Source organism: Ahaetulla prasina, chromosome 2 (genome assembly GCF_028640845.1).
Source record: "Ahaetulla prasina isolate Xishuangbanna chromosome 2, ASM2864084v1, whole genome shotgun sequence".
NCBI lineage: Eukaryota > Metazoa > Chordata > Lepidosauria > Squamata > Colubridae > Ahaetulla > Ahaetulla prasina.
In genome coordinates, this window is record NC_080540.1 from 165,364,012 (window position 1) to 165,391,501 (window position 27,490).

The window sequence follows — 27,490 nt, forward strand, 5'->3', positions numbered from 1 at the left end:
TGATAAAGTTAAGGCTAATGTAGATTTTAAAAGCCATTTTGTTAGACATTCCATATTGAGAATATGGAGCACATAGAAACTTATGCTGTGTCCAAAAATATCTTTGTGGCTGTCAGCACAGGAAACATTTTATAGAAGAGAAACAATTACTAAACATAAAATGTCTTAACTGTGATGTATTAGAATATTGTCAACGAGAACATAGAATAAGAGCAAAAGAACTGGTGGTAGACGGTTATTCATGTCAATGCTTTTGGTATATACAATTATTAGAAAGTTGGGTTGGGTTTGGACAACATAAGGCTGAATTTGAAATGGAACTGTATACAAATGATAATCATATTACTGCTAAAATGCATGCTTATTGAATACGAAATAGAAGAAATGAAAGAATGTATGATACTAATACTAAGAATGTGCTAAACACTTTGGTATACACATACACACAAGGATCAGTGGGAGAATACCTGGTTAAAGGATTGAAATTTACACTATGTTATACAGTAGTCTTAAAGCAAATTTTATAAAGCAATATATCATCGGTACATGTCACTGGAAAAGCTTTCTCAAATGTTATGGAAATGTAATCAACAAGAAGGGACATTTTATCATGCTTGATGGATGGGTAACAAGCCAGAAAATTTTATACTCAATAACATACAATAGTATAGAAGATTTTAAGTTTGCAGTTGAAACCAGAGACTTTTCTTTTGTAATTAATGGATAAAAGCACCTGGAAAAAAATAATGGAGCTTTGTTTTTATATACAATGACTGCAGCGAGACTATTATATGCATAAAGATGGAAAGATTTGACTTCATCCACATGGAAGAATAGATAGGGAAAATACTGGAACTTGCAGAGATGGCCAAATTGACTTCTTTAAGAGACAGGACATTGTCTAAACTTAACAATGCTTGGAAATCGCTTATTGATTTTTGTAGTAAACAGTAAAAATGACATTATAATGTATGGTTTTGAGGATTAGAATAAAAGTAATAGATTGCAGGGAGAATGTAAACAATGCTGCAAGCAGAGTAAGAGGTTATTTTATATTTATATTGATAACTGCTATAAAAAAATCAGAAGTCACTTCTCCTAATATAATTTTTCTCTTTTGTTTTCTGCACCTTTGCTTTGCACTTGGCTTCTTTAATTTTTTCCCCCATTCTAAGAAATTAGCTCTTGTTAGTTTTTATTTTGTATTTAAAAAATTAGCAAACCATTTTAAAATGTGAGAAGGAATATTATTCCATTGAGAGTCAAAAATGACATTTCTCTGGAATCCTTGGCCTCTAAATACAAACCCTTCACCTTGAAGAGAAGCCTCTGGATGTGTTCCTCTCCATCTAACTCTGGTGGCTTCCAAACCCTGGACCCTGGACCTCTAGCACATTACTTGCCTGGCCTAAGCCGAAATGTATAGCTGATATGTCAGCATACTGATGATTCTGGACCTATGCAAATGTATAGCCACCTCCAGTAGTTTGTCAGTTGCTACTAAGAAGTGAAGAGAGCCCAGAATTACTTCACAAAAGAGATGTCTCTGGACAGATCTTTCTCCTCACTGCCAGCTAGAACTATACCTCAGGAAGGAGAAGTACTGCAAAGCAGTGCCCCCCAGCTCCAATCCAGCAGAGGTGATTGGGTAATTTCAATGAAATGAAACTATTAGGAGGGTTCACAAAGGTGCTTTTTCAAGAGGCAGCTGGACTTCGTTTTTCTTCGAAGAGGCTGCTTCAGCTCTGAGCTGAAGAAGCTTCTTGGATGAGAAGTGAAACATTTTCAAAAGAAATAATAATAATAATAATAATAATAATAATAATAATAATAATAATAATAATAATAATAATAATAATATTTTAATTTTTATACCGCCCTTCTCCCAAGGACTCAGGGCGGTTAACAGCCAGGTAAAATACAGCACAATATAATACAATAAAATCACTATTAAAAAACTTATTCAATATGGCCTATAAATTAAATTAAAAAATACATAATATAATATAAAACCCCATTTTAAAATCCAATTTAAAAACCCATTTTATGCCATTCCTGCTCGGAAGAATAAATACGTCTTCAGCTCGCCAGAAAGTCTAGTTGCCTCTTGAAAAAGCAACTTTGGGACAACCATGACCTGAATGACTGAGAATCGTCACAGACGCTTAGGGATGAACTTTGGGATGAACACCCTTTGAATACAGAACTGAAGAAACTTCTTGGATGAGAAGCGAAACGTCTTCAAAGAAAAACCAGAAAGTCCAGTTGCCTCTTGAAAAAGCACCCTTGGAACAATCATGCCCTGGATGACTGAGAATCTCCATACACTATTAGGAGGACTGTTAACTACCTTATCTTGATCTGTGATCAGCTCAAGGAAGCCATCACTTGGTGCAGTTTATGGCAAATAATGCCCCCTGCTGGTTGATAAACATTAACCAAATTATCAACGCTCAAGATAAGATTGATTTTGTGGCTTCTGGCTCATACCAGGGGCTGGCTTGGGTGGGTTTTCTTGAGCAACGTTGCTTTCCTCCACTGCCGCCTCCTGCTCCTCCTCTTCCTCCTCTTCTTGCTGCTGCTGCTTTTGAACCTTTTCTTCTTCAGGTGGGGCTTTGCCAGGATCCAACTTGTCAATGAGTTTGTTGAGGGTGGAAGCCAAAGACTTGGAGGCCTGTTTTCGGTCAAACTCACCTTTCAGGCCTTTTGTTCCCAGTTCATCCTCAACCTGTTGGTAAGCAGTAATGTACTAGATCAGGGTTCTTCAGAAGTACCAGAGCTGAATCTGATACAGGTAGTCCTCGACTTACGACCACAACCGAGCCCCAAATTTATGTTGCTAAGCAAGGCAGTTGCCAAATGAGTTTTGCCCCATTTTACGACCTTTCTTGCCACAGTGGTTAAGTGAATCACTGCACTTGTTAAATTAACAAGGTCATTAAGTGAACCTGGCTTCCACGTGGACTTTGCTTGTCAGAAGGTCGCAAAAGGAATGCTGCAGCCGTCATAAATACGAGTCAATTGCCAAGCATCGGAATTCTGATCGCCTGACTGTTGAGTTGCTGTTGATGGTTATTAAGTGTGACAAATGATCATCATCAGTCACTTTTTCCAATGACGACGTAACTTCAAACGATCACTAAACGAACTGTTGTAAGTCAAGGACTGCCTGTACTTGTTTGTTTGTTCAACAGGTTCTATTACTTTCAGCAATTCCTGGATTCATGAAGCAATTTAAAGGACCGCTTAAACACTGTGATGATACACATCACCCTTTTAAAATACATCGCAAGGTGGCAAGAATACGGGAGAAGGAAAAAAATGTGGAACGTGACTACACCTTTACCCAGCGCATACTTAGATGTAAGGAGGGAAAGGTACAAGAAGTGCAATGTATACGAGAAGTACAATGCTTGCTACCCTTCCTGCTGTGAGCTCATCAAAATCCTTAATATATTGAAGAGAGATAATAGGGGCAGTGAGGCTTTTTGTGTGCAGTTCTCATCGTAATATTTTAAAATCCTCTGCAGTCAGGGTTGAAAATCATGCCATCAGCCAATCTCAACTGAGTAGGTACTCATCTCCCCCCCCGCCCCCCAGAATTAGAGGAAAACTAGCAAACAAACAGAAAGGAAGAGAAAGAACGGGACCTACTCTTCTCCCTCAGGCAAGGTCTGGGAAGCTTGCAACGTGAAAGGAGCATGTTACTGGACCAACCTTGAATTCATTCATTATTTTATAGAATCTTTTTGCCTTTCCTCTCCAATCTTTTCCTCTCTCCTGTCCAATCTAGGATTTCATTTTCTAGTCTATTCTCTTCCATCAGGCAAGGCTAGGGAATAATCAGTAATGGCCCCATCGCTTTTTTGGGAGGGAGAGATCAGAAGGTCGGACTGAAAAATGGAGCTTATCCAAGGGATCCTGACCTCATCAATGATGTTGTCAAACTCCTTCTCCATTTCGGTTTTCACTTCTTCCTTCAGCTTGGCCATTTCAGACTTAGGTAGCAAAATGTCTTCCAATTCCTTCTCAAATTTCCCTATCAGATCTTCTTCTTCTTCATTCTCCAGAGCTCTTTCTTCAGGATATCCCGTTTCTGGGTCTGCCTTAATTTGGGGTGAGTTTTCTTGCACCACGTCTTCAGATTCATCAGCCTTCTCTTTGTCCTAAAGAGACATGGGGGGAGTTCAGAAACTGTCAACGGGGGGGGGAGGGGGGGGAAGAGACAGCATTTTGTCAACCCACCCAGTCTGACTGCGAGCTATAGATAAGAGGTAGAATGCTTTTTAAAGCTACAAGCAGGGGAAAAAAAGGGCTTGCAGGCATTGGTGAGAACATTCAGAAAGGACTTTGGGCATATAAATCAGCTGCTCTGAGGAAACAAGGTCAATCAAAAAATATTTATTTATCTATTAATGTTTTTTGGCCACCCATCTTACCACAGGTAACGCTTTACAAAAATATTGCAAATTCCCCCTCCCCCTTTCTATGTGCATTGGTGTGAGTGTGAATCAGGGGTGAGCTGCTGGGGGTTTGGGAGAACCTCTAGCTAAGATTCTGTGCAGTTCGGAGAACCCCCAAATCCCACTCCTGGCTGGCCCCGCTAACCCCACCCTGCCACTCCCAGGAGTCCCCATGCAGCCCGTTTTGGATGCAGATAAGTGCAGGATACGTGTGGAGGCTTGTGAGGGCAAAAAACGAGCCTACGGGAAGTTTGGGAAGGCTAGAAACAGGCCCGTTTCAGGCCTCCAGAGCCTGGAGAGGGCATTTTCGCCCTCCCGGAGGCTCGAAGAAAGCCTCCAGAGCCCGGGGAGGGCAAAACGCCTCCCCCCCGCACCATGGTGCAGGAGGCCAACTACCACCATGCCCATGCCCACCCAGCAACCAGGCAGAGAACCCCTTGCTAAAAATTTTGAAGCCCACCCTTGGTGTGAATCTATGGATAGCTGGTATCATACTGATTGGAACTTGTAGAAATTAAAATCCAACACATCAGCAGAGCACCAAGAATGGAAAGATTGCTCAGTGTAGCTACAGGGGCAAAAGAGATGCTTTTGTCATATAGTAAACTTGAGTCAGTTTAGGAAGTCCGACTAAAAAGCCTCACCTTCCGGGCATTCGCCTTCATCTCCTGAATAAACTGCACCAAGTCCCCAGGGTTTCGAATAACTTTGAAATGTATCTTTTTCTTAAAATCTGGAAAAATACAGGCAAAATGAATTCAATTTATTTGGAGGCCAGATAACCGCAGGAAGTCAGATAATCTTCAGAATATGTACTCAGCATCTAGTGATGTTCTGTCCTGTGACCTGTATCAACTCTATGCAAATTTGGATGTATCAATTTGCATAATTTATTCTGTGTCTGAAAAGAGTTGGAAGCCCCACATTTTCATTAGGCTTCCTTCACTGCACCGGGTAGAGTTTACATCTGCTAACCAGGTGCCTCCACTGGCTTCCTTTATGCAAAGAAATGTGGTGCAATTGTCACTCTGCATGTTCTAGTTGCCTCATGGTTTCCTATTCCTAAAATAAAACATACTATGCTGTTGAGACAGGAGTTCATATATTGCCTTTCTCTTTATTTTTTTTCCAGCCAACATGAAGCAGTGATTGGAAGCTTTCATTTCATTTTCGGTAACTTAGGTTTAATGACAAAAACGTTACCGCCAAACAGAAATGCAGAAAGATTTCATTTACCCGTAACATTAAACCAGTATTTTAAACCATGGTTTGCTCAATTAAACTGTGAAGAGGTGGAGCTCACATATCATGGTAGATCAAACAAAATATATAATGGACAAACTATAGCAGCAAAATGCAGTCAATTAAAAAGCGAAGGAAACACTTCCCTTCTTGGTCCCAACTTCCTTGAGCTGGGAAAATGGAACATGAGCACAAAATGTTATAGCTTTACAGTATACCAAAGCCAAGCCCAGCGTGTGCCAGTTTTACTGCAGCAAGTTGTTTTACTTTTATCAAAGATTAAGAGAACATTTTTACAGATGACACATTGATCTGCTAATAATTTCCAACATAGACAAACGTTATAGCAAAAAATCCTGGAAATTGTATGACAAAAAAGAGAACATTTTGATGTATGCGGTGGTTATGTAAAAAGAACCCAAAATATTGGGAAGAAATAATCACAAGAGTCACAAAGTTCGAAAGATAAATTTTTAACTGAAATCACAATCTGTCTATTGAGCATAATCTCAGAAAACATAAATGAACAGTCACAATTCACTAAGATAGATGCTGATAGTTGCAAGAACAAATTTGGCATTACGCTGGAAAAGAGAAACTTTACCATCGATACCGGATTGGAAGATCAAAATGAGAAATTACGCAGCCCTGACAAAAATGTAACTCAATGTAAGCAAGGATAGTTCCCTTCTGTACTAACACATTTGCACAGCAGAGTAAATTTAAACATTTGGAACATGGCTTTTAAAACATAAATTATGAGCCCAGTAAAACAAAAATAACAAATGAAAAGACTTCAATAGATATTAGAATAATCTTCAATGTTCAATTAAAAGTATAAATGTCAAAGTTGTGGTCAGCAGCTGCGGAAACAACTGAAAAGGAAGCGGAGAATGAGAGTTTTCCCATCATGTTTTTAATTATGCTTAATAGTTATGCACTGGAGAAAAATTCCTCATGTGTCTAATCCAGTGGTGGGTTTCAAAAATGTTTACTACCGGTTCTGTGGGTGTGACTTGGTGGGCATGGCAGGGGAAGGATACTGTGATATCTCCATTCCCTCCCCACTATGGGTGAAGGACACTGCAAAATCTCCATTCCCTCCCCACTCCAGAAGAAGGTTACTGCAAAATCCCTATTTCCTCCCGATCAGCTGGGACTCAGGAAGCACAGAATAGATGGGGGGGGGGCGTCAAAAATTTTACTACCGGTTCTCCAAACTAGTCAAAATTTCCACTATCAGTTCTCAGAACTGGTTAGAACCTGCTGAAACCCACATCTGGTCTAATCACACTTGGCCAATAAAGAATTCTAATTCTAATTGCTTCTCCTTGAGTCATTTCATTATCTATCTAAATATAGCTTTCTTTTTCCTTTATATTTTACTATTTTAACAATTAAAATACCGGGGGGGGGGGAGATCAAGAGTCAGTGTTGCTGTTGAATGGGCAGTTTAATTACCACAGAGGTAATTAAAGACATAAATGTCCTATATGATTACTGTATTGTCAGTGCTGAAAGCTAATTGGGAAGCCTGAGGGTCAGTCCCTGTTGAGAAACAGAGAGGATACACTGAAGTCCCAAATGTTCTCTTGGCTGATCTCACACCCATGGCATCCATTCACACAACTCTCTCTAGATCCATCCACAAAGCACTTTACATTTACCTGCTAGGCGACTGTCTGCTGTCTTCATCCCTAGTTCTTCCTCCTACAAAAAGGAGAAAAAACGAATGGTTTCATTTTAAGCACTCCACATTAAAAACACTGTGTTCTGACCCAGCCCCCCCAAACACAACAAAACATCTGTAGTTAACATCCTTTATTAAGAGTCCCAGCAGCCCCGGCAAAAAGTTACTCTCTCACAGCCGGCTAATAAGTCCGTCTGGCAGGGAGATAAATACCCTGTTTCCCCCAAAATACTGTAAGACATCCCCTGATAATAAGCCCAATCGGGCTTTTGAGTGCATGGCAATAAGGCCAAGCGCTTATTTCAGGGTTAAAAAATATATATAAGACAAGGTCTTATTTTCAGGGAAACATGGTAGTTGTCTGCCACATCTATTCATCTCCACCCCCTGCCTTTTACCCCCAGAGCTAGGGTGGGACTTTGTTAGCAGTTGTGGCTCTTCTGTCCCAAGGATCAGCCCACAGATTTCCACTGCTCTCCTCTCCTCTGCCTTCTGCGCAGCCGTGCGTCAGGCACTGGACCCAGCTGTTCCTCCTCTTCCTCATCAGCCACCTCCAGACCTAGGGGCTGTTGACTCTCCATCTGAGGGCTGATGGGCAGCCCAGGCTCCGCCTCTGTCTCTCTCTCTGACAGCCCCATTCCCTCTTCCCCCTTGGGGCTCTCAGGTTGCCTTGGTGTTGCCCGACTCCCACGCCTCCTCCTCTGATTCGGCTGCTGGAGGGGCTAGTGGCCGACAGGCCACAACACACTGCTTCAGAAATGAACAGGGCAGGATTTCCAAGTGGTACATCTTTGAGCTTTGCCATACATTCTGCCCAGTGGATTTCTGATCTGGATAATTCTTCCATCCCCAGATGATATACTCAATTCAACATACTGGTTTTTTCCCCATAAATGTTGAGGCTGTTCTATGTGTGTACCATTGTGTTTAATTCCTAACGGCACTATTATTAGTCCAGGAACCTCTAAAAGTCTGTAGAGATTCTCAGTCATCCAGGTCATGGTTGTCCCAAAGGTGCTTTTTCAGTAGGCAACTGGACTTTCTTGTTTTTTCTTTTGAAGACGTTTTGCTTCTCATCCAAGAAGCTTCTTCAGCTCTGACAGGATAGTGGGGAATGGAAGGATTTATATTCCTTGCAGACAGTTAGTTATCTGCATCCTTTTAGAGCAGGGTTGTCAAACTTGCAGCCCACTGCCCGGATGCATCATGCAATGGCCACACCCATGCCCGGTTTAGCGAAGGGGGAAAAAGTTGTGATACGTCACGTGATGCTGCCGTGATGCCACAAGTTTGACACCCCTGTTTTTGGAGGGTTGTTGAAGCACTTGGGGGTTTATCTGTGTCCTTAGGGTCACCTGAGTAGTGCTCCTACTCTTTTCAATGACCGTCTAAAACCGGGGTTCCAACTGGGGTGCTCACATCCCCTGGGGTTGTGAGACGATATTCCAGGGGGTGCAAAACCTTGAGTTTAGAAGTTTCAAAATTATAATGTATATGCATAATTATATGCATACAATTATTTACTTTTGTAAGGGTGCAAGAATATATCAGAAGCGTTCTAGGGGTGCAGGGAATAGAAAAGGTTGGGAAGCCCAGCTCTAAAAGGATGCAGATTACCAGCTGTCTGCAAGGAATATAAATCCTTCCATTCCCCACTACCCTGTCAAAGCTGAAGAAGCTTCTTGGATGAGAAGTGAAACCTCTTCAAAAGGAAAACCAAGAAAGTCCAGTTGCCTCCTGAAAAAGCACCCTTGGGACATCAGGAACTTCTACTTTTTTTGGACTTTTCTTTAACTAAGGCTGCTCTTAATGGGATGGTCATACAGAATGATATTTAACCACAGAAACCCATCTAATCTTCAAAGGATGTATCTTTGGCCTTCTCTTTTTTAAAATAAAAACTGCCAAGTAACAACAAAAAAGGTTTTTACACCACCTAGATTATGGAATTCCCTTCTCTGTTCAAATGTGACAAGCTTTAAAAGTTTAACTGCACTTTATAGGAAGCTGTTGTGGCTCCAGCCCCCGAACCTGGCCTCATGCCCGAAAGTGACTCTGAGAATGAGGGGGAAGGGCCAGTAAGGCTTACCTCAGGAGCACCAATTCCTTTGGCCCGGCTCCAGGAGCCAGAACCAGGCCAGTTGGAGGACGTAATGAGGCCGACATCCCCTGATTCCTCCCTTCCTCAGGCTACGCCTACAGATGCAGCTGATAACCATACTAATCAAGCCTGGACGACCCGCGCTTCAGAAGATCAGAGAGGCGGCGTCATCAAAGGGAAGGGTGGGGTAGGACCCCACCCCACAGGATATATAAGGAGCTTTGGGACTGCTCTCACTTCTACGGGAAGCAAATTAGCTGAACCGTGTCGAAATGAGCTGAAGTCTTAATCTGTTTGAACTTTTTAGCAGGCAGCTGCGTTTTCTCGGCCAGGACTGATAGGAGCCGTGTAAACACTGGCTGTAGGCCAGTTCGTTACTCCAAAGTGAGGATGGAGACAGAACAGAAGCCCTCAGGAAGCCCTCTTATAATTAAATTTGTGCCCACCTATTTCCCTAGAGACATTTGCCTGATGTGCGTGCTGTTATTTTTTTCAGCATGAACGGTCTTTCAGTTCTCCTTTTAATTTCTTGCACTTCTACTGCTGGTGGCATTTTAAATAATTTTAGTTGTGGTATTTTTAGTCTCTGCTGCTTTCAGTAGCTTTAACAGAATAATAGAGTTGGAAGGAACCCTGGAGGTTTACTAGTCCAATCTCCTGCTCAAGCAAGAAACTCTATATCTGTCTTGGCGAACCTATGGAACACGTTCCGGAAGCGGCACGCAGAACTATCCTGCAAGGGATGTGCGGCCTCGCTGGCTCCTCGACCACGTTCCTATGCATACACGTGCACCGGTCAGCTGGGTTTCGTGCGCAGGATTGCCAAAATCTGAAAGAACAGCATTCTATCGCCCATGCGCGAACCAGAACCTGAACGTCCAAGATTATGTTGCACGCATGTGTGACGGCCAGCTGTTCGTCGGGCGTGCGTCCATGACGGGAACTTTGAGTGCTGGCTCATGCATGAGCGATGGAACGCTGCTCTTCCGGGTTTCGGCACTCCCGCGTGCTTGATGGCCAGTAAGCCCGTGCGATCCAGGTGGATGGTTTTGTGTGCCATTTCCGGCACACAGGCTGACACGTGGTGACGTAAAAGATTAGCCATCACTTCCCTGTATCATTTCATACAAATGGCTGTCCAATTTCTTCTTAAAAACCTCTAGTATTGCAGCATCAACAACATCTGGAAGCAAATTGTTCCACTGATCAATTGTTCTAACTATCAGGAAATGTTTAATGATGCTTAAATATAACGTTTTAGGAAGTTTTTACACTAATTTTAAGCTACCTTCTGCTATATTTACAGTAAGTGTAACTATAAAGTATAAGTACATTCAAACCTTAGAAAATAGACTAAAAAAGGCAGGATACCTAGGCATGCCAAATTAAATGAAAATAGATCATCGAGCATAAACTAAATCAGATGCCAGGAGAAAGATGTACAAAATAAAAGGCGGGATCATCTTCCTCCAGCAAAAAGAAAACCTCATGGTCCAAAAGGTAGCATGCGCAGTTTTGAGATAGGAATCCATGTTTAACATCACCGGCTTTGGAATAACTGAAGTTGGAATATGGTGATAGGAAGTTACCTTTGTTTGGTCTGGAGTCTGAGCTGCTTTCCCTTCTCTGTGCAACACCATTCTCTCCCAGAACTCAGATTCATCCCCAGGTTCACTCTCAAGAGGAGGAGAAGGGGCCGGGGCCACTGATCAAAGAAGCAAAAAGCACAGGGCATTAAGTGAGAAGGAAACATCCAAGCTAAACATATCTATAATGCCCTTGGACCAGGCATTTGTGAATCAAGATGACAGCATGTGGAGAATTTCTAAAAAAGCATTAAAGAGTAAGAGAGATACTCTGCGAGTCACTTTGGTTATGGACTTAAATTCTTCCAAAAAATCAGATACATACCTGAGTTTTATTTCAATACCAAGATAAATCCAGGCTATTTCTCCCAAGCTTTTGAGATTTAGTGATTATAAAAATAGTGGATTTTTTTTTTACAATTTAGTACTTCAAAACCTTACGCTGATCTGTTTTACTGACTGGTATCATCGTAAGATCTATAGTTCAAATACTGTCTTTATTATTTAATTGATTTTAATGGGTAGGTATGTTATATTTACCTACTGCTGCTTTTAAGAATTTCTATTGTATTATTCACTTAGCCCTGTGAAGCCACCTATCCTGTTCCTTCAGAGCACTTGGTATTGTTCACATACAATGAAGAAGGCAACCAAGTAGATCCCCTATTTCTCTCTCCTACATCCAGAGAGTCTTAAGGACTACGGAAATCATTCTGTTCTTTAAGGGTTTCTTTGGGAAACCCTTTGAAATAAAAATAAATTACTCCATTGTGCATCTGTTTAGGACAGGGGTGAAAACAGAGTTTGGGAGGGCTGTGGGTGGAGGGTTGCAGAAAACCATCGCAACCTAAAATGGAGCTTGAGAGGGCCACACGCGGTCCTCCCGAGCGCCGTTTTCGCTGGCAGAGGGTTGCGGAAGGCCGTTGCAGCTGAAAGCGAAGCTCGGGAGTTTGTTTTCTTTGGCAGAGCGCTCAGGCCACCACAGGCTCCCCCGACACAAGTGACGTTGAGCTGGCCATGCCCACCCTGGCCACACTCACTGTGGCCCCCCAAGGTCAAACACAACCCTGATGCAGCCCTCAATGAAATCAAATTTGACACCCCTGGTTTAGGAGGTTGATATTTTTGTCCATTCTCTCTTCTCTTTCTGCCTACATGTACAAGTTGTTGCCATTCTTGATGGAATTTGGCACTGAAAACCATCTATGTTAACTAATTTCAGTGATACTTTTAGGAGTGTGATTTAGCGTTTCCCAATCTAGTGCCCTTCAGATAGTCTCAGTAACATCACACTGGCCGTGCTTGGGTTGATGAGAACTTTGAAGGCCCCAAATTAGGGAAAGGTAACCAACAGTAGCTTACCATTCTCATTGGAATCTTGAGTAGCAGTGCTGGTATCTTGCTCAGTCCACAGCTGTGTGTCTAGAGTCTTCAGCTCTTCAGAAATTTCCTCCACTTTGCGCTTGGTATCAGCTGCAGCAATTTAAGACATTAGATACTCTATAAAACTCTACCCTCCCATGAAGATATTCGATCACTGAACAGGTCATCATCATAACATCAAGCTTTTTTCTCCAAAGAAATTACTAGTAGATTCTTTGTTGCAAATATTGCACTGGGTGTAGCTTTACTTTTTACAATCTACTGTATTTTTTTGCAGTATAAGATGCATCGGAGTATAAGACGCACCTTAGTTTTTGGGGAGGAAAATAAGAAAAAAGCTGATTGGCAGGTAGATGCCCTCCTGGAATACCCCCAATCAGCTGTTCCCAGAGGTGAATTTTAGCAAGAGGTTCCTTGATTGTGAGCTCTGTGCCTTGCTTCTTTTTGCTTTTTTTTCTGCCTCTGAAACTCCATTTCAGAAAAAACTGTTTTCTGCCTCTGAAAGCCTCCGAAACAGAATTTCAGAAAAAAAGCCCCTGAAGCTCTATTTGGGGGCTTTTTTCCCGAAGCTTCGTTTGGAGCTTTTTTCCTAAGCTCCTTGAAGTTCTGTTTGGGGCTTTTTTTCATACTCTGTGAAGCTCCGTTTGGAGCTTTTTTTCTGAAGCTCCATTTCTGATGCTTTTTTCAGCCTCTGAAACCTCTGTTTGAGAAGCTGGGTGGGGCTACATTCAGAATATAAGACGCACCCAGATTTTCACCTTCTTTTTGGGGGGAAAAAGGTGTGTCTTATACTCTGAAAAATACGGTAATCAGAACTAAAGGAAAGCTGAGAACAGCAGCAGTGGCTGAGGGACCTTTCAAATGGGCAATCACTGATATCACCCCACCCCATGGTCCTCAGACCTATAGACTATTTGCCCTGCTTGCACAAGGTCGCCATTCAATATATCTAAGCAGTATGGATATCCCATGCCTTGCAGTTCTATTAATTCTTTCTCTTAAATGTCATGTGGGTGCAGGACCTTATTGTACCTCGTGTTTCCCTCTAACGGGAAATATAAATACATTCCCCCACCACTACTAAGCAAATCTCACAAACATGAACCTAACGTAATAGTTACACTAAATCAATCTCCAAAACGGAATCATTCAATGACTTCATGGCTCAGAGAAAATTTGTAACCTGCTCTCGCTTCCCTATATTGGCCTCATCACTCCGTCCTGTCATCCATAGAAAATGGGACAGAAAGACAATCCTTCCCCCCCACTTTCAACCTGAGTGTAATGAATTGGAATGGTCTATATTCCAATTTAGATATAGGGATATGGGAGGATGTAGGGAGCAGAATCTACCAAATCCTGCACCTATCCTACGTAACTATCAAAAATAAGAAAAAAGATGATCTAAGCCAGCATATGACTGTACAAAAAGCTTCTACAGTCACCTTTTGACATTGAATTTGGGAACAATTTCCAACAATATATGAGGACTTGAGTTTTTACCCTCACTAAGGGAAGTGTGGAACGGCCTTCTCACTTTTTACTGACAGGGTATACTTACATACTTGGGCCTTGACATATTCCACGTACTCAGCAGGGCTGAGGGCTGGGTGACAACGGATGGACTGAGGGGTGGCTGTGGATGGCGGCCGCAGAAATGGGTGGTGGCAGATGCGGGTGGTATGGATCGTCAGCACATAGGTACAGGACTGGGGCTCATCAACACGGGCAATGTAGTCTCCCGAACCTTCCTCACACAAAAACTGGAATCAAGGTAAGGAAAAAACCCAATGATGCTATCTTATGAAAGTTCAACCCATTGGGACCCTGTAGACACCTGTCCTCTATTCTATGCGACTCTCACAGGCAGCATTTCTGTAGGGGTTCAAGCATCAACATTTCCCATCCTTCTCCCGGAAACTCTTTAAACTGAAAATGCCCCGGAATCTATTTTGGACTCTTAAAGTTTGCATCTTCTTGGAGCTGTAACATGAAAGCTATCCCGAGATTGCTTTCATGAATTGGGGAAAAGGGAAGCAAAGGGAAGAGCAGTTGGATTGTCTCGTTTTGAAAAGAGCAAGCAAAGAACTGAAATCCTTCCAAAAGAGATTCTGTGCTTGTTAGAATTTCAGCCTAGATCAACCACTAGTTTAGTGGCCTGTTAAGTTCTTCCCCCCCCCCCTAAAATGCAGAACTACAAATGAAAGAAGGGCTCTGAGAAGAAAAGTAAGGCTACCACAGAACAAAAATAAGTCATTCAGTCAAGCAAGCAAGCAAGCAAGCAAGACTTTCTCAAGTCTGCCCTACAGACACTGATATATACCTATGTAAGAAGGGATATTGCTCTGACAATATCAATAGCCTTCTTCTCCCATAGCTTTCTGCCCAATTCCGCACCCCGAGGTCCCTTTCTTGTTACCCTGACTTCGGTCTCCCTGGGCTTCCCATTCAGGTTACACTTGGATCCATTGACATAGGTCTGACTGTGATACCGCTTCAACTTGTGTTGCTTTGATGCCTGCAGTTGGGGTGAGAAGCAAAACCAGAAAACTCTCAAGACCACATTTCTGGGTTCATAATTTAGAAGTTATTTACTTCAAACTAATGGCATCCTCCCCCTCCCCTACACAGTTGTAAAATATAAATCCATTTAAGCCAGACTTATTTGGGGGTGTGGGGGAGAGGATACACTCCAAGAATTCCTGCAATTTGTCTCTAGCAAAACACAAGAGATTTTTCTTGTGGTCCCCCCGATATATGCAAGGGTAATTATCAATAAATAAACAGTATGAAGAGGATAGGGAGGGGAAGAACAGGATTACTGGGGATTCCTCATGATACAACAAGTTAGAAGGCATGCTGAGGTAATCCTTGGAGTAACACATCAAGACCTGAAGAGATCCCAGCCCATTTTGTTGCAGATCGTTCAGTGAAGGAAACCTCTGGCCCCAAACTCACTCTATCATGAGGCAGTAGCCAATGAAAAACCCAATAACCCTCCTAGCCAGCAGTCCCACAGAGGAAAGAAAAATTAAACAAAGAACATATCTGGACTGCACAACCCATTCCCTACAACAGGAGATTTCACTCCTCTATTTTGTATTATATATTTCTTGGCCTCCTTCCAAAATCATTACCCTTAAGGCCTTTTACAAAATAGAAACAACACAATTTAGTATCAAACTATAAATGCACCTTACATTTCACCAATTTTAAATTAGGTATTTAAAATTTTTAAAAATACTATTTTAGATACCATAAAACAAACTCTGTGCAATTTAATTACACAGAACATAACCAAGTTCATAAATTTACAGAACCGGTAAATTTCCACTAAGCTGGAAACGGTCACTTAGAATACCTGAATTTAACCTTCTGTTTCATTCAGAGACGTACATAATAGAAATTCAGAGCATTTAATGACTCCTAGACATGCTGTGCTTCTCTATAGTAGATCAATCTTTGGTATCAAGGCACTTAACATTGGCAGATAGGGAGAGAAAGGGACAACTAAGAAAAAGTGAAGTAAAATGTTCTAACTTAATTCCAATACTGACGTTAGGAGTCTGTCAAAGCTCTAAGTATTAATCTCAGAAATATCTTATCAAGACCAGGTGGGTGGGGGCTAAAGGTCTGGGAAACACTCACCTTTGCTGTTTCATTGTCCCAATCAAATGCAGACTGGTAATACCCAAGATAAAGAATATCACCTTTGACTTCAGATTCTGGAAAATATAAGTGGAGTTACAGAGTCAGTAAGCAAACGGAAACCTAGAATCTCAAGAGAGACTCCCCCACCCTATGTCCAATGATAGGCATGTTAGCCTGCAACAACAAAACAGTTTTGTGGTACCTTAAACACTAGCTATTTGTGTATGAATCAAGTCTGAGATTCTCGATTAAGAAACATAACACAAATTGTGAAGTTTCATTTCTGCAAAAAGAGAAAGCATGCCAAACAGGGCCTCTGTGGCTCAGGCTGCTAATGCAGTCTGTTATTAACAGCAGCTGCCTGCAATTACTGCAGGTTCTAGTCCCACCAGGCCCAAGGTTGACTCAGCCTTCCATCCTTTATAAGGTAGGTAAAATGAGGACCCAGATTGTTGGGGGCAATAAGTTGACTTTGTATATAAATATACAAATAGGATGAAGACTATTGCTAACATAGTGTAAGCCGCCCTGAGTCTTCGGAGAAGGGCAGGATATAAATGCAAATTTTTTTAAAAAAACCAGACTGCGCAATTCCACCACCACCAAACATTTGGCAAACATTCAAATTAGGCCTTATCAGTTGTACAGATGTTATTAGGCTGCACCAAGCATCTTCCAAAAAATATCCTGATCAATTGTTGCTCTCCCCACCCCCCAAAATTTCTGGAAGCTTAAAATTGATTATTACAGAATGCATTTTTCCAAACTTAGGCACAACACAGATATCTCACAATAGGTTTCATTTTCCTATAAAAGTGAGTTTTTACTAAGAATGGAAACTTGTACAGTGAGATTTTAAGATTCTAGCAAGTATGTGGAGGCACAATTGTCTGCATATATTTTCATTCAAGGAAGCTGAGGGAGTCCTGGATTTGATCAAATACCTCTGCAATTAAGACTAAGAGACATCTTGCCTTGTGACAAGTCCTTGAAAACACACATCTGATTTTAATAACAAAGCACAATAACAAATAACAAAATAACAAAAAATATATAATAATGGATTTTAGTTATGGATCTGGATCAATACTCCCTTTCACTTCAACCACAAATGCAATAGAGGAGAAGATCAGTACCTTCTATGTGGTATTGCTGGATGTGTTTCCCGTAGCAGAATTCGTATGTCCACCAGTCTTTAGTCTAAGAGAAAAGGGAGAAAGTAAAGATCAAATTAACCGATTGAAATGAGAATTCAATCAGAATTCATCTACAAACAAAGGTCAGAAACCTGGTGCCTTCTTGATCGTTTCACTTCAACTCCCATAACACTCAGCCCCCAATCAAGTTCAGAAAAAAACATCCTAAACTAGCAGCATCACCAAATTCTGCAGTTAGAAAACACTAGGCCATGTAAAAAAAAATAGAGTGAACATAATGCACTGGGGAAATTTTTTAGAATTAAAAAGTCAAGCTCCACTTGGAATAGGAGAAATGAAGTTATGGCAGTGAGTTTGGCATTAGGATGCAACTGGCATATTCAACCCTTCAACTGAATAATGGGTAAGGGTAGTGCTTAAAATAGGTAAATTCCAGCATCAGTTTGTTTAAATGGTATGATTTTTGGTAAGTTTTCTAAGTGCTCTTTTTTTCCCCCCCAGGCACTATTGTTATAGATGCAGGAAAATATCAAAAAGATCGCTTCTGTCTATATCAAGCAAATCTCTTAGTCAGAAACGATTGTGGGGGAAAGATGTAATAATATGGCATAAAGGAAAAAAATGATTAGTTTCGTATTAAGCTGTTTACTAAATAAGATGCAAGAGTCACATTTCCACAACATGCTTACCAAGGACAAATAGGCTGCATAAATTTCTATGATGTGTGAAGTCAGTTACTGTTGGGTTTGGACATTGGAAAACAAATGTATGGTCCCTGCACAGATTCAATGGGTGGCCTTTGCCAAGTAACTTTTCATTTGAGCAGTCAATTTATCCATCAATTAAAAAAAAAAGGGACATCAAAGATTTATTCCCAAAGATTTGGGAGAGATTAAGGAAATAAGAACTGTAAAAGCATTTCACATTACTATAATGTGATCAAGAATAATGACAGCTTTTACTAAACTGACCTTGTCTTCTGTGTTATTAGGGATCAAGATTATCACTAATCTCCAGGAGAAATATGAGAAAGCAGATCCTTTAACAAAGCCCATTCAGGAAATGTTTTCCAAGTCTTTTGTTTGTGCCTAAGTCTCCCAATGCCCCCTTAATTTCAAACCCATCCTAAAGTTACTTTAATAAGGCACGGAGCCGCTTCCATTGGTTTCAGCAGTTCTGAGATCCCAAGTCCAGTATAACTCTGTGGATCCTCCTCTTTGTCTTGATGGATCTTCATTGCAGCAGCTGGTAGTCGGCACTCATATTTCTGCTTGTATTTGGAAGAGATGGTTACTACATCGGTGGCCTTACTCTAAAGAGAAATAAAAAAAAGGGAGGTAGATAGAAATGAGAATTAGCTATCAGATAACAAGAGGGTAAGGGTAGCAGCTGTCAAGGGCATAGAAAGAATGAGACTTGAGGGGAATTTTGTAATTTGGGCTTTCTCTTTTTTTTCTCTTTTTATTTTATTTTACACAATCTGACAAACACACATTATATAAATATTTCCTATTTCTAAACAGTGATTCTTAGTGGACTTCTTTCGCTTTTATACCTTTCTCCCCATATCAGATTTATTATTTTATTTTCTTTCTTATCCCCTTTTCTTTATTTACATTAAATTATCTAATATTAATAGCTTTACTTTTCTAGATTCTTATATATTTATTATTTATATATTATACATTCCTAATACATTCCGCACATTCTAATTTCTAATTGTAATTTGGGCTTTCTCAGTCCCTTTTAGAATAGAATAGAATAGAATAGAATTTTATTGGCCAAGTGTGATTGGACACACAAGGAATTTGTCTTGGTGCATATGCTCTCAGTGTACATAAAAGAAAAGATACGTTCATCAAGGTACAACATTTACAACACAATTGATGATCAATATATCAATATAAATCATAAGGATTGCCAGCAACAAGTTATAGTCATACAGTCATAAGTGGAAAGAGATTGGTGATGGGAACTATGAAACGATTAATAGTAGTGCAGATTCAGTAAATAGTCTGACAGTGTTGAGGGAATTATTTGTTTAGCAGAGTGATGGCCTTCGGGAAAAAACTGTTCTTGTGTCTAGTTGTTCTGGTGTGCAGTGCTCTATAGCGTCGTTTTGAGGGTAGGAGTTGAAACAGTTTATGTCCAGGATGCGAGAGATCTGCAAATATTTTCACGGCTCTCTTCTTGATTCGTGCAGTATACAGGTCCTCAATGGAAGGCAAGTTGGTAGCAATTATTTTTTCTGCAGTTCTAATTATCCTCTGAAGTCTGTGTTTTTCTTGTTGGGTTGCAGAACCGAACCAGACAGTTATAGAGGTGCAAATGACAGACTCAATAATTCCTCTGTAGAACTGGATCAGCAGCTCCTTGGGCAGTTTGAGCTTACTGAGTTGGCGCAGAAAGAACATTCTTTGTTGTCCTTTTTTAATGATGTTTTGATGTTAGCTGTCCATTTGAGATCTTGCGATATGATAGAACCCAGAAATTTGAAGGTTTCTACTGTTGATACTGTGTTGTCAAGTATTGTGAGAGGTGGAAGTATGGAAGGGTTTTTCCTAAAGTCTACCACCATTTCTACGGTTTTGAGTGTGTTCAGTTCCAGATTGTTTTGGTTGCACCACAAGGCTAGTCGTTCGACCTCTCGTCTATATGCGGATTCGTCATTGTCTCGAATGAGACCAATCACTGTTGTGTCATCTGCGAACTTCAGTAGCTTAACAAATGGATCATTGGAGATGCAGTCATTGGTATACAGAGAGAAGAGAAGTGGGGAGAGCACACAGCCTTGGGGGCCCCTGTGCTAATTGTACAGGTATTTGATGTGATCTTGCTTAGCTTCACCTGCTGCTTCCTGTTTGTTAGGAAGCTTGTGATCCACTTACAAGTCTGTTCCGGTACCTGTAGCTGGTTTAGCTTAGTTAGAAGAATGTCTGGAATGATGGTATTGAATGCTGAACTAAAGTCTACAATAAGGACCCTTGCATAGGTCTTTGGAGACTCAAGATGTTGTAGGATGTAGTGCAGAGCCATATTAACAGCATCATCTGTTGATCTATTTGCTCGGTATGCAAATTGCAAGGGGTCTAAAAGCGGATTCGTGATGGTTTTCAGGTAGGAAAGCACTAGCCTTTCAAAGGTTTTCATGACTACAGATGTTAGAGCAACTGGTCTGTAGTCATTCAGTTCCTTGATGGTGGGCTTCTTGGCACTGGGATGATGGTAGGCGTTTGAAGCAAGAAGGAACATAGCACATCTCTAGTGATTTATTGAAAATATGGGTGAAGATGGGGGCCAATTGGTCAGCACAGACTTTTAAGCAAGAAGGAGTTATCTTGTCTGGGCCTGGCGCTTTTCCTGGCTTTTGTCTGTGAAATAGGTCCTGCACTTCCTTTTCTGTGATCACTAGGGGTTGTGAACCCAATGAAATGGGGTCAGTTGTAGGAGGCTTGGCTGTTGTTGCTGTGTCTGAGATGGGGGTTGTGGAGATAGGTGGCTGTAGTTTCCTTTCAAACCTGCAGTAAAACTCATTCAGGTCATCTGCCAGTTGTTGATTACCTTCAGCCTGGGAAGGAGGTTTGCCATAGCCGGTGATATTTTTAAGAGTTTTCCACATGTTTGCTGGTTCATTTGCTGAAAATTGATTCTTTAGCTTTTCAGAGTAGCTTCTTTTTGCTACTCTGTAGCTTCTTTTAAAAGTAGCTTCTTTTAAAAGTTATACCACAAACCTATGAAAAGCTAAATGTGAATCTGTTCCCTTTTGGGTATTTTTCCCCTCAGTGTATTTATTTGTTTTCTAGAATCTTAAAAGCCGGTCATCCTACTCATCTGCTTGCTCTTAGAAGTTCTGATATTATTTCTTTGGCAAGGGAAGACCCACTGTGAGAATTCTGGGAGGGGCAAGAATAGACTTTATCCTTTCCAAATTCTGTGGCAAAGGCTCCAGAAAAATTCCATCTAATGGACCGCTAGGCTCAAATAGCAGCACTAAGCTGTTTCTTTCTGTCAGTTTTCATTTCACAAAATTAAAGAACGTACACTCTGTAAATGCAGTTTGTCTATCAGATTGCAGACTGAGGACTCAAACATGCAATCCACATCCAGACAAACAGGTAATGGACAGAGTTAGCACCACCGATTATTGAAATAAAACAATTTGGATTATATTAGGAAAAGCAAAGGTAAAGAACAGAAGCTTCTATCCCCGCCAATAACCTCTAAGGGAAATCTAGGAAACATGGAGCTCTGAAGAAAGTGACAAAATCCAGGAACGCTCAAAAGGGATCGTTTTGCTTCAGGAAGTCCTGCAGAAATTGGACGAGGTTTGACTGATTTTCTATGTTGTGCTACATTTAATTTCTCTATGCCACATGTGTTAGGGAACGGTTTTTTATCAATATTTCAAACTGGTTTCTGGAAAACGTATTTTCCGTGGTAAGGCTTGTAATTAATAATATTAAAGTGGAACTGTCATTATGGAACAGACCAGTATCAACTTATGAACTGTCTGGAGAACTGGATTTTCTTTTATATCAAATTGGCCTGTAGTGTCATCATGATTTGGATAGGTCTGTAATGTATCTTTTTCAATATCGAATGTTTCATTTTTAAAGTTAAGAAAGCTGTGAGAGCCCTGTTTCTCACACCCACTATGGATACAGAGTGGATGCCAGGTGAGACACTCCCTGCAAGACCGATGATATAGCTACAGCAACTATGAAGCCATTACTCCTAGACAGTCGAGATAAAGGCAGAGTGTGAACATCTCAGATGGGATTCTGGGAGAGATGATTTGAGACCTTCAGCATTTAGCCTATGAGCTTGGCTATTCTGCTACAGTACATTTTTAATAAGTGTTATGTTAACTTCTTTGCATAGGTTCTTATCCAATGCTGTAAATCAGTTACCAGCATTTCAATTTATCAAATAAATTAGGTTGGGAAAAGGCTCTCATGTACTTTCTGAATGAGTAAGTACAAGAGTTAATTATCATAATTTTGAAATCTGGATTTATACTAGTTTGATGATTAAACCAATATATAAGTTATGGGATTCTAACTGCCATTTTGGAACCTCTCAGCTTTTATATAAACTAAATTGAATGCCTGTACAATATACTGTACTAAGACACAGTTAGCAATAGCAATAGCACTAAGACTTACATACCACTTCATAGTGCTTTACAGCCCCTCTAAGAGGTTTACAGAGTCAGCCGATTGCCGCCAACAATTTAGGTCCTCATTTTAATGACCTCGGAAGGATGGAAGGCTGAGTCAACCTTGAGCCTGGTGAGATTCGAACTGCCAAATTGCAGGCAGCCGGCAGGCAGCAGAAGTAGCCTGAAGTACTGCATTCTAACCACTGCACCACCGTGGCTCTAATAAAATATTGCATTGGGTATAGCTTTTTTTTTTTTTTTTTTACAATCTAATCAGAACTAAAGGAAAGCTGAGAAGCAGCAACAGTGGCTGAGGGATCTTTCAAATGGACAATCCCTGACACTACACCACCCCATGGTCCTCAGACCTATAGATATTCACCCTGCTTGCACAAAGTGGCCATTCAATAATAATAATAATAATAATAATAATAATAATAATAATAATAATAATAATAATAATAATAATAATAATAATAATAATATTTTAATTTGTATACCGCCCTTCTCCTGAAGGACTCAGGGCGATGAACAACCAAGTAAAATACAACCACAGTCAAATACAATATTAAAAATAGCCCTTAAAAAACTTATTCAATTTGTCGAAAAATTTAAAATACAAATTACACCCATAAAATTACATAAATTTAAAACCCAATTAAATAAATTAAAATTTTAAAATCAAGCCAGTCCAGCCATATGAAATAAATAGGTTTTAAGTTCGCGGCGAAAGGTCCTAAGGTCAGGCAATTGTCGGAGTACAGGGGGAAGCTCGTTCCACAGGGTAGGAGCCCCCACAAAGAAGGCCCTCCCCCTGGGGGCCGCCAGTCGACATTGTTTGGCTGACGGCACCCTAAGGAGTCCCTCTCTATGGGAACGCACTGGGTGCTGGGAGATAGAAGACAGCAGTAGACGGTCCCGTAAGTAACCCGGTCCTAAGCCACGGAGCGCTTTGAAGGTGGTAACCAATACCTTGAAGCGCACCCGGAAGACAACAGGTAGCCAGTGCAGTCTGCGCAGAATCGGTGTTATGTGGGAGCTCCGACCCGCTCCCTCTATCACCCGCGCAGCCGCATTCTGGACTAGCTGAAGTCTCTGAGTGCTCTTTAAGGGGAGCCCCATGTAGAGAGCATTGCAATAGTCCAAGCGAGAAGTAACGAGAGCATGAGTGACCGTGCATAAAGCATCCCGGTCCAGGAAGGGACGCAACTGGCGGATCAGGCGAACCTGATAAAAAGCTCTCACATCTAAGTAGCAGTGAGAATCAAACTGCCAAACTGCTAGCAGCCGGCAGTCTGCAGAATTAGCCTGCGGTTCTGTATTCTAACCACTGTGCCACCACAGCTCTTTTAGCTCAAACTACTGCTGAAGGAAAGAAAACTGCAAGTTATGGGATCAAACCACCACAGGTAGTCCTCGACTTATGATCACAACTGAGCCCAGAATTTACGTTGCTAAGTTAATGTGTTCATGTGTTAAGTGAGTTTGGCTCCATTTTACGACTTTTCGTGACACAGTTGTTAAGTGAGTCATTGTTAAGTTAGTCACACGGTTGTTAAGTGAATCTAGTTTACCCATTGACTCTGCTTGTCCTAGGATACTATGCAACCATCATAAATGTGAGTCAGCTGCCAACTGTCTCAATTGCGATCACATGACAAGGGGGAGGCTGCAACGGTTGTAAGTGTGAAAAATGGTCGCAAGTCACTTGTTTCAATGATGTTGTAACTTTGAACGGTCACTAAGTGAACTGTTGTAAGTCGAGGACTACCTGTACTACTGTACATTTTAATGAAAAAACAGATGTAGGGCAAAAAGTAGACTCTGTTCGCCTTTCAGAAGTATCTTAGGGCAGCAAAAATAAAAGTAAGTATAAACTGAAACCCAGCTAGAGAATTACTTAAGGTGAAAAAAGAGAACCTGTTCATTACTTAAATGATATTTGGGGGGTGGACAGACTCCAGGAATTGGGCTTGGAAGGTGTACTTATTTATCAGAGCCTCATTATTTATACGAAAGGATATTGGACAGAAAGGGGGCTATTGAACAAATTTTGTAAGGAGAGAATCTCTCCAAACGTAGTTTTCCTTAATCCCTTTTCATAACACTTCAGGTTAAGTAATCAAGTATGCATCAACAGGGCCAAGTTTAATACGTGGCATCTCTGTGCAGCGCTACGTGCTACCTGAAACAACATTTTTAAAAAAATGATATTGAGTCTAAATGTTTTCAGGTAAGGCCACGTTAATCCCTCACCAAATGACATGTCCACAACTTCCTCAAAACTGAATCCAGGAGGAAGCGAGGGATTGACTCTTTCCTATCCGAAATATTGGGAGAATGAAAGGAAGAAAGGAGGACCGGACTCTGAGCACTCTCTCCTAATGGGTTTTGTTTAACACTTTTTAAAGGGGGAAAAAAAACCTGCAGGAAGTTTCATGCTAATTGCCACATTCTGTGGGTTGTTAGAATAACTTAAACTTTATTGTTAGTTTAAATGTACATTAGTGGTCTAACATTGAAATGAAATTTTGTTGCATGCAGTTCTCAAAAGGGTCACCACCTCCAATATATACTACATAAACATGACATGCATACATACATACATGCATGCATGCATACATACATACAATAAATACATACAAATTATGCATGTACTCACATGTACTACTGTATTTTTCAGAGTATAAGATGCACCTTCCCCCACCCCCCCAAAAAAGAGGGTGAAAATCTGGGTGCGTCTTATACTCCAAATGTAGGCCTGCCCAGCTTTTCAAATGGAGGTTTCGGAGGCTTTCAGAGGCAGAAAAAAGTTTTTTCTGAAACAGAGTTTCAGAGGCAGAAAAAAAAGCAAAAAAAAAAGCAAGGCGCAGAGCTCACAACCAAGGAACTAGACTGTGATGTTTCTCCATGTCTTATACCGTATTTTTCAGAGTATAAGACTCACCTTAGTTTTTGGGGAGGAAAATAAGAAAAAAGTTGATTGGCAGGTGGATTGGCCTCCCAGAATACCCCCAATCAGCTGTTCCCAGAGGTGAATTTTAGCAACAGATTCCTTAGAAATAATAGCAACTTATCCTCAGTAGATTAATATAGATACCCACTGTACTGCAATCATTATCTATGGCTAAATGGAGGCTCTAACAATCTCTTCAATGCTATATTAGCATGTAATTCCCGACGTAGAATATCAGATGTTGTATTTTTCTTGTGTGTTAACCATAACTGTATTATTATTTCGTGCTCTCTGCAGAAAACTTACATGAAATATCAGAAGCAAAACAAATTCAGAATAGCTTTTATATTTCTATCATTTAATTTCAAAGCATACCTCATCCACTTTAGGATCTCTAGTAAAGTCAAAAGAACTGAAAAATAAACTCTGTTCCCCATGTAAGTCTGTTAGATTCAGTTATTTTCACAGAAAAAAAATGCAATTGCAGGCACTTTTTGATTTACTACCATTAACTGATACCTGAACTTCCATCTCTAAGCAATATGTTTGTTAGGCAAGTCATGCCCGATTTTACAAACTTTTTGTTGTTGTGGTCATTAAATAAATCATGCAGACATTTAAGTGTCTTAAATGAGAACCCATTAAGTGTCTTAAAATGACACTTACCGTATATACTCGAGTATAAGCCGAGTTTTTCAGCACGTTTTTTGTGCTGAAAAACGTCCCCTCGGCTTATACTCGGGTCTATACGGCTTATACTCGAGTTTTGTTTTTTTTTAAGCCCCTCGGCTTATACTCGAGTATATACGGCTTATACTCGAGTTTTTTTTTTTTCTTTTTTTCACATTTTACCGGCGCAAACTTGGCGGGCTTTTGCATTAGCGCGGGGAAGCCCTGCCGGTGCAGTGAGAGGCGGGCGGGAGCCGCCAGCCTTCTCAGCTGAGGGAGGAGGTTTCAACCGGTAGGTGCCTCATTTCCCACCCTCGGCTTATACTCGAGTCCCCAGTTTACCCCAGTTTTTGGGGTAAAATTGGGGACCTCGGCTTATACTCGGATCGGCTTATATTCGAGTATATACGGTAAATTAAGTTTTAATTAAAAAAATAAATTAAATTAAATTAAAAAATTAAATTAAAAATTAAAAAATTAAAAAAAAAATTAAAAATTAAAATTAAAAAATTAAGTGTCTTAAAATGAGAACCCAGATTGTTGGGGGCAATAAGTTGACTTTGTATATAAATATACAAATAGAATGAAGACTATTGTTAACATAGTGTAAGCCGCCCTGAGTCTTCGGAGAAGGGCGGGATATAAATGTAAAAAAAAAAAAAAGTGAATCCAGGTTCCCCACTGACTGCTTGCCAGGAGCACCCTGGGAAGGTTGCAAATGGCGATCACATGACCTTGGGATGCTGCAACCATCGTAAATATATGCCGGTTGTCAACTGTCCAAATTTTGATCACATGACTGTGGGGAATGCTGTTGACAGTTGTAAGTGCAAGGACCAGTCATATATCACTTTTTCAGTACCGCGGTAACTTCAAACCGTCATTAAATGAATGGTTGTGAGGACTGCCTGTATGTCTCCCCACTCTGCTCCATCTGCAGTGGCACGAGGCAAGGGAATACACATAGTCCTCGACGTACGACCATAACTGAGCCCAACATTTTTGTGGCCAAGTGAAACATTTGTTAAGTGACTTCTGCCCCATTTTGCGACCTTCCGTGCCACTGTTGTTAAGCGAATCACTGCAGTCATTACGTTAGTAACACAGTTACTAAATGAATCTGGTTTCCCCATTCACTTTGCTCGAAGGAAGGTCACAAAAGGCGATCACATGGCCCTGGGACACTGCAACCATCATAAATATGAATGCCAAGCATCCAAATTTCGACCACGTGCCTATGGGGATACTGCGATGGTCGTAAGTGTGAAAAACGGTCATAAGTCACTTTTTTCAGTGCCATTGTAACTTTGCTAAATAAACTGTTGTAAGTCGAGGACTACCTCTATTGCTGAGGGCAGGCAAATTGTTTTGAGGGAAGCATTCAGGATTTTTCTAAAAAAAAAAACCAACCAAAAACCCTGATAATCTTTC

The 27,490-nt window shown here is 40.7% G+C and overlaps 1 protein-coding gene across 3 annotated transcripts in view; it reads right to left on the bottom strand.

Annotated features, from left to right (window-relative positions):
- Window positions 1-27,490, bottom strand: part of OS9 (OS9 endoplasmic reticulum lectin) — a 43,758-nt gene that overhangs the window by 10,903 nt on the left and 5,365 nt on the right. For 2 of the 3 annotated variants that reach the window (XM_058169826.1, XM_058169825.1), the window contains exons 2-12: window positions 18,409-18,585; window positions 17,253-17,316; window positions 16,114-16,190; window positions 14,885-14,983; window positions 14,027-14,228; window positions 12,445-12,555; window positions 11,086-11,201; window positions 7,373-7,415; window positions 5,108-5,196; window positions 3,927-4,166; window positions 2,491-2,728 (exon numbers count right to left, since the gene is read on the bottom strand). In XM_058169826.1, the coding sequence (XP_058025809.1) occupies window positions 2,491-2,728; window positions 3,927-4,166; window positions 5,108-5,196; window positions 7,373-7,415; window positions 11,086-11,201; window positions 12,445-12,555; window positions 14,027-14,228; window positions 14,885-14,983; window positions 16,114-16,190; window positions 17,253-17,316; window positions 18,409-18,585 (1,456 nt within the window). The other variant, XM_058169828.1, reaches the window with a different exon arrangement.